General features: G+C 35.8%; 1 protein-coding gene across 2 annotated transcripts in view; it reads left to right on the forward strand.

Moving 5' to 3' along the window:
- Positions 1 to 4146, forward strand: part of LOC132050294 (uncharacterized) — a 33774-nt gene extending 29628 nt beyond the window's left edge. For both annotated transcript variants that reach the window (XM_059441490.1, XM_059441492.1), the window contains exons 11-13: positions 3054 to 3138; positions 3590 to 3637; positions 3716 to 4146. In XM_059441490.1, the coding sequence (XP_059297473.1) occupies positions 3054 to 3138; positions 3590 to 3637; positions 3716 to 3807 (225 nt within the window). In that variant the 3' untranslated portion in view covers positions 3808 to 4146. The remainder of the gene's footprint in view (positions 1 to 3053; positions 3139 to 3589; positions 3638 to 3715) is intronic.
- Positions 4147 to 14641: the final 10495 nt, after the last annotated feature.

A 14641-nucleotide genomic window follows, 5' to 3' on the forward strand; every position in this document is an offset into this window, starting at 1 on the left:
CTCTAGCCTAGCGTTAACACCTTTCGCGCCTCGTCAATAGACACAATGTTGTCTGCAAATAATATGCACCATGTCACCTCTCCTTGAATGTGACGCGTCAGTGCGTCCATCGCCAAAGCAAACAAAAAGGGGCTAAGAGCGGATCCCTGATGCAGACCCATCGTGACTGGGAAGTGTTCTGAGTCACCTCCAACTGTCCTCACCTGGGTCTTGGCTCCATCATATATGTCCTTAATCACTCTAGCGTATGCTATAGTAGCACCTCTAGCTTCCAGACATTTCCATAGCACCTCTCTTGGGACTTTGTCGTATGCCTTTTCTAGGTCAACAAACACCATGTGCAAGTCTCTTCTTCTCTCTATACTACCTCCTCACAAGGTGAATGGCTTCTGTAGCCGAACGCCCCGACATCCGAATTGGTTCTCTGAAATAGACACTACCTTTCTCATCCTCGCTTCCACCACTCTCTCCCAAACTTTCTCGTATGGCTCAATAGCTTGATACCTCTATAGTTGTTTCAATTTTGGATATCCCCCTTGTTCTTGTATAACAATGCTCCATCTCCACTCTTCAAGCATCATCGACGTCCTAAAACTAACATTCAACAGCCGAGTAAGCCACTCCAAGCCCCCCCTGCCCCTATTCTTCCAAAATTCTACCGGGATTTCATCTGGCCTAGTTGCTCTTCCCCTGCTCATCTTATGCATAATTCCCTCGACCTCCTTAACCTTAACCCGCCTACAGTACCCAAAATCGCGGTGATTCTCGGAGAGCTCCAATTCGCCTAGTACGACGTTTCGGTCACCCTCTTCATTCAAGAGTTTATGAAAGTAAGTCTGCCATCTTCGTCTAATATGGGCGTCTTCCACCAAAACTTCGCCTTCCTCGTCTTTGATACGCTTCACTTGATCCAGGTCACGAGCCTTCCTTTCCCTCGCTTTGGCAAGCCTGTACAGTTTCTTGTACCTGTTTTTTTCCTCCAGTTCTTCATACAAGCGTTCAAACACAGCAGTCTTAGCCGTCGTAACCCCCTCGCCTTCTTATATTGCTCCTTATTAGTCCTCTTCTCCACCTCGTCTATGCTCTCCACTTGCTTTAAATATCTTTGCTTTCTTAGCTTTCACTTTACCTTGGACCTCTCCATTCTTGCCGCTTCCCTGATGTTAGCGTACCGTCGTGGTCCACATACTACTCGTGTCCCCGCTACTCCTCCAGGCTCCCAACGCCCTCAACCGCTCACCCAACTTCTGGGCATTGTCCTTGTTCAAAACATCCCACCTAATCTTAAGTTGACTATACACAACCCTCTTTCTCCTCTTCCTCTTTATCTCCAGATCCATGACCAAGAGCCTATGTTGGGTCTTGAGGTTCTCGCTCGGGATAACCTTGCAATCCGTGCATAAACCTCTATCGCACTTCGGGGAGAGTAGGTAATCAATTTGGGTATTTTACCTCATACTCCGAAAGGTGACCAAGTGCTCTTCCCTCTTCTAGCCAAAGCGTATCATCAAATTTGACTACGAAGGAAGGAACTCGAAGTGAAAGGGCACCGTCTTGTGCAAGGCAACGATAGTTGGCCCTCTATCATCTTCTATCTGGTAGACTTGGTAAAAGGGCCCTGACTTATTTCCAGAATGTGAGTTCGACCGCGGCTTCCCCTGGAAACTAGAGTTTGCTATCACCAAGTCGAAAGCTCTCGTGAAATCCAATAGCGACGTACCTCCCTCATTCCTATCACCAAACTCGAAGCCTTTATGCACATCATTGTAAGCCCTAGCAGTTGCCCCGATGTGACCATTGAAATCACCTCCAAGAAAAAGCTTCTCTGAGTGTGGAATACCACGCACAACCTCGTCCAAATGCTCTCAGAATGGCCTTTTGATCTCCTCATCCTTGCTCGCTTGTGGTGCGTAAGCACTAACCACGTTTAAAGTATGTCCTCCAACTACTATCTTAATAGCCATTAGCCTATCGTTCACCCTCCTGACCCCTACCACCAGATCGCGGAGCTCCCTGTTAACCAAAATACCAACTCCATTCTTACCCTTCGCGCCTACTGAGAACCACAGCTTAAACCCATATACATCCCGAGCCCTATCTCTCACCCGTCTAGACTCCTAGACACATGCTATCTACTAGTTGAGAATAGGTTTTAGTCTTGTTAGTACGTTGATTTTGAACCTATTGCTTTTCTAGGAGTATTTTGGCCTTATCATAGATTTATATGCCAGTAAAAATATAGAGGACTTTTAATATTATTATTATTACTCCCTCCAGATAAAAAAAAGTGTCCACTTAGCCTTTTTTTCTTGAGTAAAAAAAAGTGTCCACTTATGAAATCAAGAAACAATTAACCTTATCTTTTCAGATTTGCCCCTATTAATTGTAATGTGATCAAATCCCAATGCCTATTTAATTAGGGGTAGTTTAGTCAATTTACATATTTTTTCTTGGAGTCAGTAGTTTCTTAAGGGGTGTGCAAATGGCTAAGTGGACTCTTTTTTTGATCCGGAGGGAGTATCAAGTAACTATTGTTTGTATACATATTTAGCTATTTTTCAGTTTATTTTTATTTGATATGATGATGACATGAGTTCGAACTTAGATGAAGAAACACCGTCAATGAGCATTCATATCTACACCATCTTGTTTAGGATTGAGGTGTAGTAGTGTTAAAGTTTTACAAATCCAAAATTGTCCATTCCTTTTGAGACAATGATCAAATGGGATAAAACCTAGATGCTAATCTGAATGTGCATCTAAACAGAGTGTCTAGTGAACATTTACCAGCTTGGTTTGAGCTCGATTCCACAAGATCTTTCAGGATCATAAGGTTGTCAGCATTGCTCTAGTAAATCATGAAGCTTCTGTCTCAATAGTCCAATTTGTCTTGGTGCTGTTGTATCTTATCAAGAAGGAAAATCATCTTTTCGTGAGTTCAATTTTATGTGCAAATTAAGGTCCAATTAATTTGTCTTTGTAACAAAAGGGTAATTCATGTTGCTGTCTCAGAATTCTTAGAAATGCATCTAACTTTTGTTTTGTGTTTGTAGATATCATTAACACCCAAAGATTTAAGTTTTGTTGGCTATACATACAAAAACTTTGATGCTATCAAAGCACTACGCAACTATTCGGGTGAGTCATTTTTACTCTCTGAAGGATCTTGTATATAGATGGTACAAGTTGATATACTGCAGGAAGATATATGTGCATGCTTCCTCTACTATTGATGTATATTAACATCATATTGGATTGTTTTGTTGGTTAAAGTGGGCTTCCGTGCTGATACATTACCTCATCATAACCATCTGAAACTACTTATTTGCTAACTTTGGTTTCTAAAAATCTCTCATCACAAGCAAGCCCGGTTTAGATGTTCCAGTAAAAGTGATATTGCCTTTTTATGCTTGTGTTACTAAACCTTTTTTTAGTGGTATGTCATTTCTTAAAAGCTATTTGTTTTTTTGTTTGGCTTCTATAAGTAACATGAAATACTGTGACACAAATTTGAGATGTAGTATCAGTCTGATTCATGTTTGTTTTTAGATGTAATTCTGTGAGTGATTTTGTTCATTTGCATTTCCAGATCCTACGAGGAGTACATCACCTAGACGATCGATTGATTCCATATTTGGTAATTTTTGTTTTACAGCCTTGAGTATTGTTGTAAATTGAACAAAATATTCAATATTGTATAATATTATGTCTGCAGGTGATTCCAAGGACTATCCTTCAACGAACGGAATAGCTGGGGAAACAGATGTACAGATGCTTACACCAACCAGTGATGCAATGTTACCATGACGATGCAAATGTTATATTGAACGAAACTTCTACCGAGGGGAGGTAGCATACACCTGTTGTATTTGATCAGGTTGCTCACCCTTTTATTAGCATTCAGAATGGTGTCTGCTTTTTGCAGAACCATTATCTAAGTGTACAGCAGAGCTTTCAGAAACTATGTTAACTCGTAGGACATGAAAACTATTTGAAAGGAAGATCTGTGCTATAGAAACTTAGAATAGGCTGCTTGATGTATTGTTGTCCTGACTGCCCAGGTTGGCACTTAAAAGCTTTCTCTTGTGGCAGTTTTTGGTCAGACAATTTATTAATGGGAAAATATTCAGCAACTTTTAGAATTAACATTATCTTATTCATACTGTAATTGTTGGCATTAGTAATTTTTCCAACAGCTTTTAGTTTTCTCTTGCTGGTGCTTGCAGATCTATTTAGAGCCTTTTAGGATTTTTGTGGACTGTTAGAATGTACAAAAGAGTACGAGAGACTATAAATGCACTTTATTCTGAAACAGAATCACATGCATTTGCCATTGCGCATGAAGACTTGACACTTAAATGTACACGACAAGTTTTATTCTGTGCCTCACACAACAACTGTGTTTATTTTTGGCATGTGGCATTATGTGGGTGATATATTTATAAACTTATATATGGAAAATACCAATTTGAATTTGAACTCTGAAGTAGTTTTTGTTGGCTGCCTTAAAAATTGAGAGATATACATCTGTGTAAGGTCCTTTGCTTTTGCACCCCCCAAAAGCCATTCATCTTAAACAACCATTCTGCCAATGAGGAGGTTTAGAAAGCCAAGAATTGGATTTGGGTGTATTTGGGGGTAATTACATAATTTGGCATGTTTGTTTGGTCAAATAATTACTTGGTTTGTGAGGAATTAGGTGTAATTGGAGGGAGTAATTACACTCCAAACTTCCAACACTGTCCGTAACTTCACTCCAGGTAAGATTTTTAACCCTTTCATTTGCATATCCTTAGTTTCTTGCCAGCTGATTTGTTAGTTCCATTTTATATTTTATCTGATTTATGACATTAAAGTAGAATCAGGAAATCTAGAAGTAAGGTTTTCTCTAATTCACAATAATAAAATTTTTAAAAAAAATCTAAACTATTTTTTTTATTTTTTATTTGTCCTAGTTCCGAGCTGATTGTGTACATTATTTGATGCTCCATTGATTTATGGTGAAACAACAGATACATTGAAACGTTTCTGTTTTTTTTCTTTTTGGTAATGACCATTTTAGAAATTTGCCAACTTTTTGAAACGGAAGTACTAGATAAAAAAGCTACAAAATATAAATCTGTATCTAGTGGAACAGTAAATCAGCTCCTAGTAAATCCATCTTTCGGCATTAAAAAGCGTCAAACATGGCTAATTGTAGTATTTCAGTAGAATACAACCATTTGTTTTTCCATTTCTTACGACACAATAAACCTAAAACTATCTTCTGGAAAACTTATTATCTTTTTTATGAGGAAGACTTGTCAAGAAAAACAATCCATATATGACTGGCTTATAATTATTTAATATAGTTATCTTATCTTCCTCTCTTGAGCCGAGGGTCTTTCGGAAACAACCGCCCTACCTTTCAAGGTGGGGGTTCGGAAACAGCCGCCCTACCTTTCAAGGTGCGTACACTCTACCCTCCCCAGACCCCACATGGTGGGATTATACTGGGCTTGTTGTTGTTGTTGTTGTTGTATAGTTTCTTACAATTATTTTTTATGATATTAGTTATCTCTTACAAAAATATATATTTAATACATAATAATAATACTTACAGTATATGTTTGTCACACAATAAACTTATTTACATGTTAATACTTAAAAAAATATTAGCTACGTAACTTATACAATTAAACATTACACTTGAAAAGTATATTTGGCAACGACATCCGACTTATGGCTACAAAAAGTATATTTACATGCTAATACTTAATAATACTCCCAACGCTGTTTGCAACGCCGTTGCAAACAGCATTGGGAGTATTATTATTCCTCACTTTCAATCTTCTACGTCAATTCAATAATTCCGACTTCCCAAATGGTTGAGTTCTTGTGATAGTAAAAATTAAAGACTGCAATTTTTATTATTTTGAGCAAGTATTATTTCACGGGGGTTGAATATCTATTTAGTTATTTTCACTCTTAAAAAATTACTATCGTAAAGATAATTTTCTGAAAACTTTTCATAAATTCATTCCATATATTTGTTAAAATTCTCAAGCACAGTTTTACTTTGAAATTATTTTGAATATTCTACAACCGGGTCTCTCCCTCAGCTCATTACAGCAGCAGCCTTCCTCTTTTTGCTATATCCATTAAGTAATTTATATTAGGATTATGACATTTATGGGAACCACTTCACTGTGTGGCTCTCTCCGATACCACATACTTGCTAGCCAACTGCATGAAGCTTCTTGATTCTACTCAGTGAGTCCCCATAGGCAACATAAATCTTCAATTCGGCAGTATGTATCGGTGCCAATGGCACGATGCTTCAGCTAGACTAATGGAAATTGGAGCCAACCTTCAGCTCGACGACTAATGGACCTATATCAGGTGCCAACGAAGCTTTTGATTCCAAATGGTTGATCAATGCATCAAAAAATTTACTGCGACTAGACCAGAAAGGGTTGAGCTTCAAGCCTTATATATGTTGTAGCCCTCAGGGTATTCTTTGCAGCGTTGTAAACGGCTCACCAATAAGATTTTTCCTACATCAAAGTATGATTCTTTTCAGAGAAGCGCGCACAAAGCTGAAAGATTCAGAGTGTCAAGAATCCAGCTTCGAACAATTACCTGTACAATCCAGAGGACTGAGTCTGTGATTTTTATACATGTTGTGGTTCTTGGGATTTTCTTTCTAACGGAACAAGAAGCTCATGATTTCGACGCTCCTACGCCAAGTTATCAATTTTCCATCACAGACTCGCAAAGCTGTGAAGAAAGAACAATGTGAAAACAATGACTTCTCCAATTTGTCTCGTTGATCTAATTAATTGGCTGCATATATTACTATTACTAGTTGCGCGGGTACCCCATATAAATAAACATATTTCAAAAGTTATATAAATATTAGTGAAGAATATGTTTGAGTCGTTAGAAGGTTTATTAATTTTTTATTTTTCCTCCAACTACTCAAGGTGTTCGGTTCTTTTTTGTTTGTTTGTAATTAATTAGAAAAAGTTTGATATAAATAAATTAAATTGAAGAGTAAAATGGTTGTCCAATTTCATATGAATATTCTGGTTTATCCATTTTTTCCTTTAGATCCTTCCACTTCTAAAAATATTTCATACAATATGAGCAAATTGATACTAATTAAAAAGTAGTGAGCTTTGGTTTCCAACATATCTGTTGATGTAAGCAATTGCTCAGGCAATACACTAATTGATGACACAATGAACAAATCGTTAATTAGCGTCCTTTCAACGTATTTGTAAGATATCCCACATTGCGTTCATGTATACACAAATGATTTGTCTATTTTTAATTTTATATTTTCTACTAACACATTCTGCTTGTTGCATAAAATATCTAATCTTTTTGTTAAGGCATTCTTTTATAATATTGTGTCATACACCTACTATTACATATAGTTTAAATAAATTGTAGCTAATTAATTGTAAACTGCACAACTTTTCTTTGTATAATCAGAGAACACATTTGGCAAACAGAAGAGGATAAACAAAGAAAATATTACAAAAAATCATTTACCTATGAATCTAAGACTACTTACAGGCTATCATGACCATCAACAATTTACATAAGATAGTATCGAAATTTCGAATTCTTGGAATTTTGTTCTTCAGGAAATATTGACATCTTCGAGCATCTCCTAAAAATATGTCTCCTTTATCTGCATCGCTTAGAATATATAAACAACTTCCTTTTTATATGGACTATCAGCATCTGTAACAAACATTGCATCTTTATTTCATTGAAATCCATAAGCAGATTTTTTTAGATCAACAAAAGAAAGTTAAAACACAATTCATACAGTAATGTGCTGTATATTAAAGTAAAAATTTCTAGAACGTATGTGTCAAAGAATAAACGCTAACGGTTCACTTTTTAGATTGTCAATTGACTCGAAGTCATATGATGGTGATTTGTTAAACTTGTTAAAACTATCTGATGACTGATAAAACCAAATAATAGGGGTGTACATGGACCGGGTTGGTTCGGATGTTTTAAAGACCAAACCAAACCAAATGCATCAAGTTTTTAAATCTATAAACCAAACCAAACCAACAAAAGTCGGGCTTTTCAACCTTAGGTTTTCTAGGTTTTTTTGGGTTTTTTTTTTTCCGATAAAGTCTTCATACAAAATATATAACTTGTATTTCAAATAATTTTTTAGTCCTAGTAAGATACGACTATCTAGTTAAGATATTTATTAAGAAAATAACACAAAACGTGATATGAGAAATGAAATTGTACTAAAATATTCAACGAAAAAAATTAATGAAATTGCATAAAATAAAATGATCATAATCTAAAAGTACTAAGTCATGCTACAATAAATACGGCTAATTTATAAGGCATGTAGAAAATGATCATAATCTAAAAGTGCTAAATCATTTTAAAATAAGTATGGCTAATATGTATTAATTACATGACTACTAGATATTAAAGAAAAAAATAAAATTAAGTTATGTATTTTCACTTTCTAAACTAATATAAAACTAAAGAATAGATATCAACATTATTGTCATTCTAGTGTTAGATATGAATTACTTTTGTTAGCATTAGTATTGATTTGATTTTTGTTGAGTTTTATTTGAGTTACTAATATCATTGGGCTATAAAATTTATTGGACCATTCAAAATTGGGCAATTGGCGCGAATGCCCCTCAAAATGGTGGTCTTTAATTATTGCCCTTCCGAGCAAAAGCAACATAGTAAAAAGACATTACTACCCCTAACCGTTACATATAAAAAAAATATCGTTATTCAAATCCTTCCCTTCTTTCATATCGTTAACCTAGCCCAACTTCATTCCCAATTTTTCACATTATTAAAATTATTGTTTCAAGCGTATTTCTCAATTGATTTTGCTGCTACAACATCAGTAAAAGGTACAAATCTTAATTCAACTCAATTTAACGATTTTATTGAGTTTAGATTGTTAATATTTGAAAAAAATCATCTTCTACGACCCGATTATTAAGAAACATGACATGACAAATTTCGATTGAACTTTGCGCATGATAAAATTAATCAAAGAAATAGAATTGATTGGATTTATTGCTTTGTTTTGATTTTAATTACTTTATACCTTAATTAAATTAGTATACAATGCTTATTTACTTGAAATTGTAATTATAGTAAATTCAATTTAAATCAGGCAATGCTTATCGATTTAAACTTGAATTAAGGCAAACCGTGTACAAATTTAGAACAAGTATGCCGGAGGAGGCAAAAGTTTAATTTACAAAAGAGTAGAGTATGCCGTTACCGGCAAAGTTCTGAACCAATTTCATAACAAGTATGCCGAAGAAGGCAAAAGTTCTGGTTTACATAGAAGTATAAATTAGTCCAGTTGCGTCAATCCTCTAATTGGAATAACTGTTGCAAGCATTTGATTTAAATTGGATAAAGGTAGAGGAGGTTTTTTTTTTATTTTTTTTAACCAAAAACAGTTACTGCATTATCATCAGCAAAATAAAAAGTGCTTATGCCGGAGGAGGCAAAAGTTCAATTTACAAAAGAGTATAGTATGCCGTTGCGGGCAATGTTCTGAACCAATTTCATAACAAGTATGCCGGAGAAGGCAAAAGTTCTGGTTTATATAAAAGTATAAATTAGTCCAGTTGCGTCAATCCTCTAATTAGAATAACTGTTGCAGGCATTTGATTTAAATTGGATGAAGGTAGAGGAGGTTTTCATTTTTTTTTTTTTTTTAACCAAAAACAGTTACTGCATTATCATCAGCAAAACAAAAAGTGCTTATGCCGGAGGAGGCAAAAGTTCAATTTACAAAAGAGTATAGTATGCCGTTACCGGCAATGTTCTGAACCAATTTCATAACAAGTATGCCGGAGAAGGCAAAAGTTCTGGTTTATATAGAAGTATAAATTAGTCTAGTTGCGTCAATCCTCTAATTGGAATAACTGTTGCAGGCATTTGATTTAAATTGGATGAAGGTAGAGGAGGTTTTCATTTTTTTAACCAAAAACAGTTACTGCATTATGATAAGCAAAACAAAAAGTACTTATGCCGGAGGAGGCAAAAGTACAATTTACAAAGTAGTAGAGTATGCCGTTACAGGCAAAGTTCTGAACAAACTTCTGAACAAGTATGCCGGAGAAGGCAATACTTCTGTTTAGAAGCCATTAAAGTAAAATTCTACAAACCTAAAGAAACTTAGACTTCATTAACATACATTTAAATATATATATATATATATGTCCACAAAACATAAAATCTTAACTTCATAAGTACCAAACTACCATCATCAGTTCTAATTTCATGTGTACCCATTCTAAATTGCCCCATCGTCAATTTGACCAGTGTCTTTGGAATAACCTCTCGCCTTACAAATCGTAATTCTCTTCTTCGTAGATCATCATTTTCTCTACTTAGAGCACCGTAAAGAGCCCTCAGAAAATCTATGTCTCTTTTGATATCAGCAATTTCTTGAGTAATTTGCAAATTTGCAATATTAGGATGGATTTGGTTATGAAGATGGGCATGTTCATGTGCTTGCCCGTGGCCACCATTAACATGTACAATATGTTGATTTTGGTTCATTTTGTATGTGATTATATCTGGTTTTCAGAAGTAAAGTGTTTTTTTTTTTCCTTCTTCCAAAAGTTGTGTTGGTTTATATAGAAGTATAAATTAGTCCATTTTAAATTGGAATAAACTCGTTGCATGGATTTGATTTAAATTGGATAAAGACAGAGGAGGTTTTTCGGTTTCATGAAAATAACGTTGCAATTTCATTGGAATAAGCATTGCGTAAAAAGCATTACTCCGTTTTTTGAAGAATTTGGTAGCGGCAGTAACTTCTGTTTACAAAATGGTAGAGTATGCCGTTTCAGGCATACTTCATGACTTTACATACAAAGTCTGCTGGGAAGGGCAGAACTTAAATTTTCAAAAATAACAACTTAAATACATTTCATTTTGGTTTTTTTCTCAAGTGAATCTCTCTTTATGCAGGAAGTTTAACAAAAAATGACACCAAGATGCATCTACATAGCCTTCAACGGCAAATGGGACGCCGCCTACAATTATGTTAATCATGAAACCAAGCTAATACTTGTCAACGATGGTGTAAATTTTCAACAATTCACTCAACAGATATTTGCGGGGCATACACAAGATACTCAGCAAAAAGAGGCCCAACATATGGTTTGACACCGGTGAGAAAACATCCAAAGGGATGCGTGTAACAAACGACATTGATCTTCACACTTGCTTGTACCGTTCAACAACAATGACAACTTCAGAAATTCCCGTTTCATATTAGAGTTCAATTCAACTGATGCGGAGAACAACCCATTACAAGAACATCATAATGACTCTATCCTAATGACAGAAGGACAAACCATAGAGGAAATTGACAGACAACTCTGCATTGCTTATGAAGAAGACATGTCTGAAGTTGGATTGGATGACGAACAACACAGCCCTATTGGACATAACCTTGGGATTCCACATGAGCAGAGCGAGATAGTAACTCCAACCGTACACACCGAGCGGCTACAATGGCAATCGCCAAACATTGAGCAAGTTGTAAACAATGACCTTTCTCAGCATCCAACTTCAATGAATGTTGTATCACTTACTCCGAGCATGACAGTTGAAGAGACACAAACACAGCCATGCAACAAAAGAAAGACACTAAAGAGGAAGAGGATACAAAATGATACACAAATTTTGACACCTAGTGCATCGATTGATCAAATAGAAGTTGGCATTTTATTCAAAGACAAAGATACCGTGAAAAAGTGCATGAATAACATTGCAATTACTCGTCATCAATAGTACAAGGTAGAAAAGTCATGCACGCAACGGTTTTACATCGATGTGTTGAACCAACTTTCGCATTTGGCGTTTCCACGTTCAAGGTTCGTAGGATTAACTTTTCAAAGTAGTTAACTTTGAAAAGAGACATAGTTGTTCAATAAATTTCATCACCTCTGACATGAGGAATGCAACTTCAAAAGTCATAGCGGAATACATTACAGACCTAGTACGCCATACACTACAAGAGATAACACCCAAATTTGTCATTGAAGAAATGAGAAGCAGATATGGCTTGCACATTGGTTACCACAAAGCATGGCGTTCCCTCCAACACGCTTATAATGTCATAAGAGGAAGCCCAGAAAATAACTACACACTTCTACCGCAATATCTTCACATGATGAAATTAAGAAATCCTGGAACAGTTGCTAACATCAAATGGACCGCTGACAATAAGTTTAAGTATGCTTTTTTCGCTTATGGAGCATCAATTGAGGGTTGGAAACACTCAGACCAAGTAATGATGGTGGATGCAACCTTCTTGAAATAAAAATACCACAGTGTGCTCATGATAGCAGTAGCAAAAGATGGAAACAACAGCATATTTTATCTCGCATTTGGTATTGCAGACTCTGAGAATAATGAATCCTACAGGTGGTTCTTCGTACACGTGAAAAAGGTGTTTGGCACGCGCAAAGACCTATCAATTCTTTCCGATCGCCACGCATCAATTGCAACTGCAATCAAAGAACTGTATCCAGATACCCAGCATGGAATATGCATCTACCACATGGAGAAGAACTTGCAAAAATATTTCCCATCCGAAGCGATCCTATCATTGTTCTACAATGCAGCAACTACCTACAAACAAGCAGAGTTTCGTACCTATATGTCATAGATACAACAAATCGACCCAAAAGCTGCAGAATACATAGAAGAAGAACCACCGGAAAGATGGGCACGTTCATTCCACACCAACAAGCGTTACAACATGCTCACAACAAACAATGTCGAGACAATGAATTCGTATTGAGGAAAGCAAGGGAGTTGCCAATAATGGCATGTATTGATTACATCGAGAACAAGCGCAAAATTGGTTTTACCGAGAGAAAATTGGATGCAACAGACCGTCCCATGACTCGACATGTTCATTTGAAAAGATTCTGCTTGAAAAGATAAGTAGAGGCTTCACAATGAAAGTAAGTACATTTTACCAACACACACTTCAATATTAGTTTGGTGAGCAATGCATAGTTTAATTTTAACCAAACACAAAAGTTATGCTGGATAAAGGAAGAACTATGACCCTATTTTTATACTTCGTTACGAAGGGCGACTCTTATTTTAACTAGCATGGAATTATGCCGGTAAGGGCATAACTATGACACCGTTTTTATGCTCACAATGAAAGTAAGTAGATTTTACCAACACACACTTCAATCTTAGTTTTATGAGCAATGTATAGTTTAAAATTAACCAAACACAAAAGTTATGCTGGACAAAGGAACAACTATGACCCTATTTTATACTTAGTTCTGCCGGAAGGGGCAGACTCTTATTTTCACTGTACAGGAAGTATGCCGGAAAGGGCATAACTCTCACATAATCTGAAAATTGCCACAAAAATATCACTCATTTATATTGTCAATTTCCACAGGTAGAAAACATAACTCCCGTCAAATTTGTTGTGAAAGATGAAGGATATCAATACAATGTAGACCGAAGAATATGACTTGTGAGTGCTTGGAGTTCCAAACCGACGAGTTACCGTGCACACATGCCATGGCGTTATAGACAAAAGAAGTTTGCCAAAATCTACACTTTGTGCGGATCGGTTCAAGAAACAAGCCCGCAAGAGACATACAAAGGTGAAATACTATCGGTTGGAAATCAAGACTCATGGATTATTCCACAAAACATTATGGATATTAAAATAACGCCGCCCGATGTTAAAATAAGACCGGAAGAAAACAAACAAAAAGATATCGCCCAAGAAGAGAATCGACAAAGTACACATACAGATGTGGTAGATGCAAGTTCTTTGGACACACTAGGGCAACCTGTAACCACAGTCCAGCTCTCAATCCATATTCAAGAAGATACAGGAAGAGGAAATTGTCATCCTAACATCACACTCTTATACATGGTTTATATGAATTTATCTTATGATTCTTGACGCATAATGCACACTCGCCTGAAAGAAATGGCAAAACTTTGGTATTACTAAGACCGAGACTTCAAGCATCTTATCACACATTTATTCTTTCGTCCATTCTTTCTTTTATTATTTTCTTTTACTAAGTTGTTATCTTCTTGTTGTTGATAATAAAAAACTATATAATAGCAAGAGATAAATGTCCCTACATGAAATCTACAATTCTCTACCATAAAACATTGAGGAAAAAGAAAAAAATCATCAACTTTAATTATCCAGTTTTATAATTTATGCCTCCTGTGGCAGGTATAACAGTTTTTGCCGGGAAAACAAAATTGGTATCTCAAAGACTACATCCTGGTAAGTTTAATAGATGTATGCCTTGGGACATAACAATATTGTTTCTCTCTGTTGTTTTCATGTTTCACATTTATGCCGTAACCGGCAGGTCTTCCGCTTACAAAATAAATAAGTATGCCGTTAGGGGCATACTTATGTGCTTTGTTGTTTATAAAATATTTTAAAATGCTGGAAAATTGGATAAAACATTCAGCACAATACAATTAACACTAAGTAAAATATTTCATTCATTCATAGCAAAATTTCATTCATACAAATATTGGAGAGGAAAAAAAAAAAAAAAAAAAAAAACAACAACAACATAGACTAAAAATAAAAATTCAT

The sequence above is a fragment of the Lycium ferocissimum genome, chromosome 3 (assembly GCF_029784015.1).
Source record: "Lycium ferocissimum isolate CSIRO_LF1 chromosome 3, AGI_CSIRO_Lferr_CH_V1, whole genome shotgun sequence".
Classification (NCBI taxonomy): Eukaryota; Viridiplantae; Streptophyta; class Magnoliopsida; order Solanales; family Solanaceae; genus Lycium; species Lycium ferocissimum.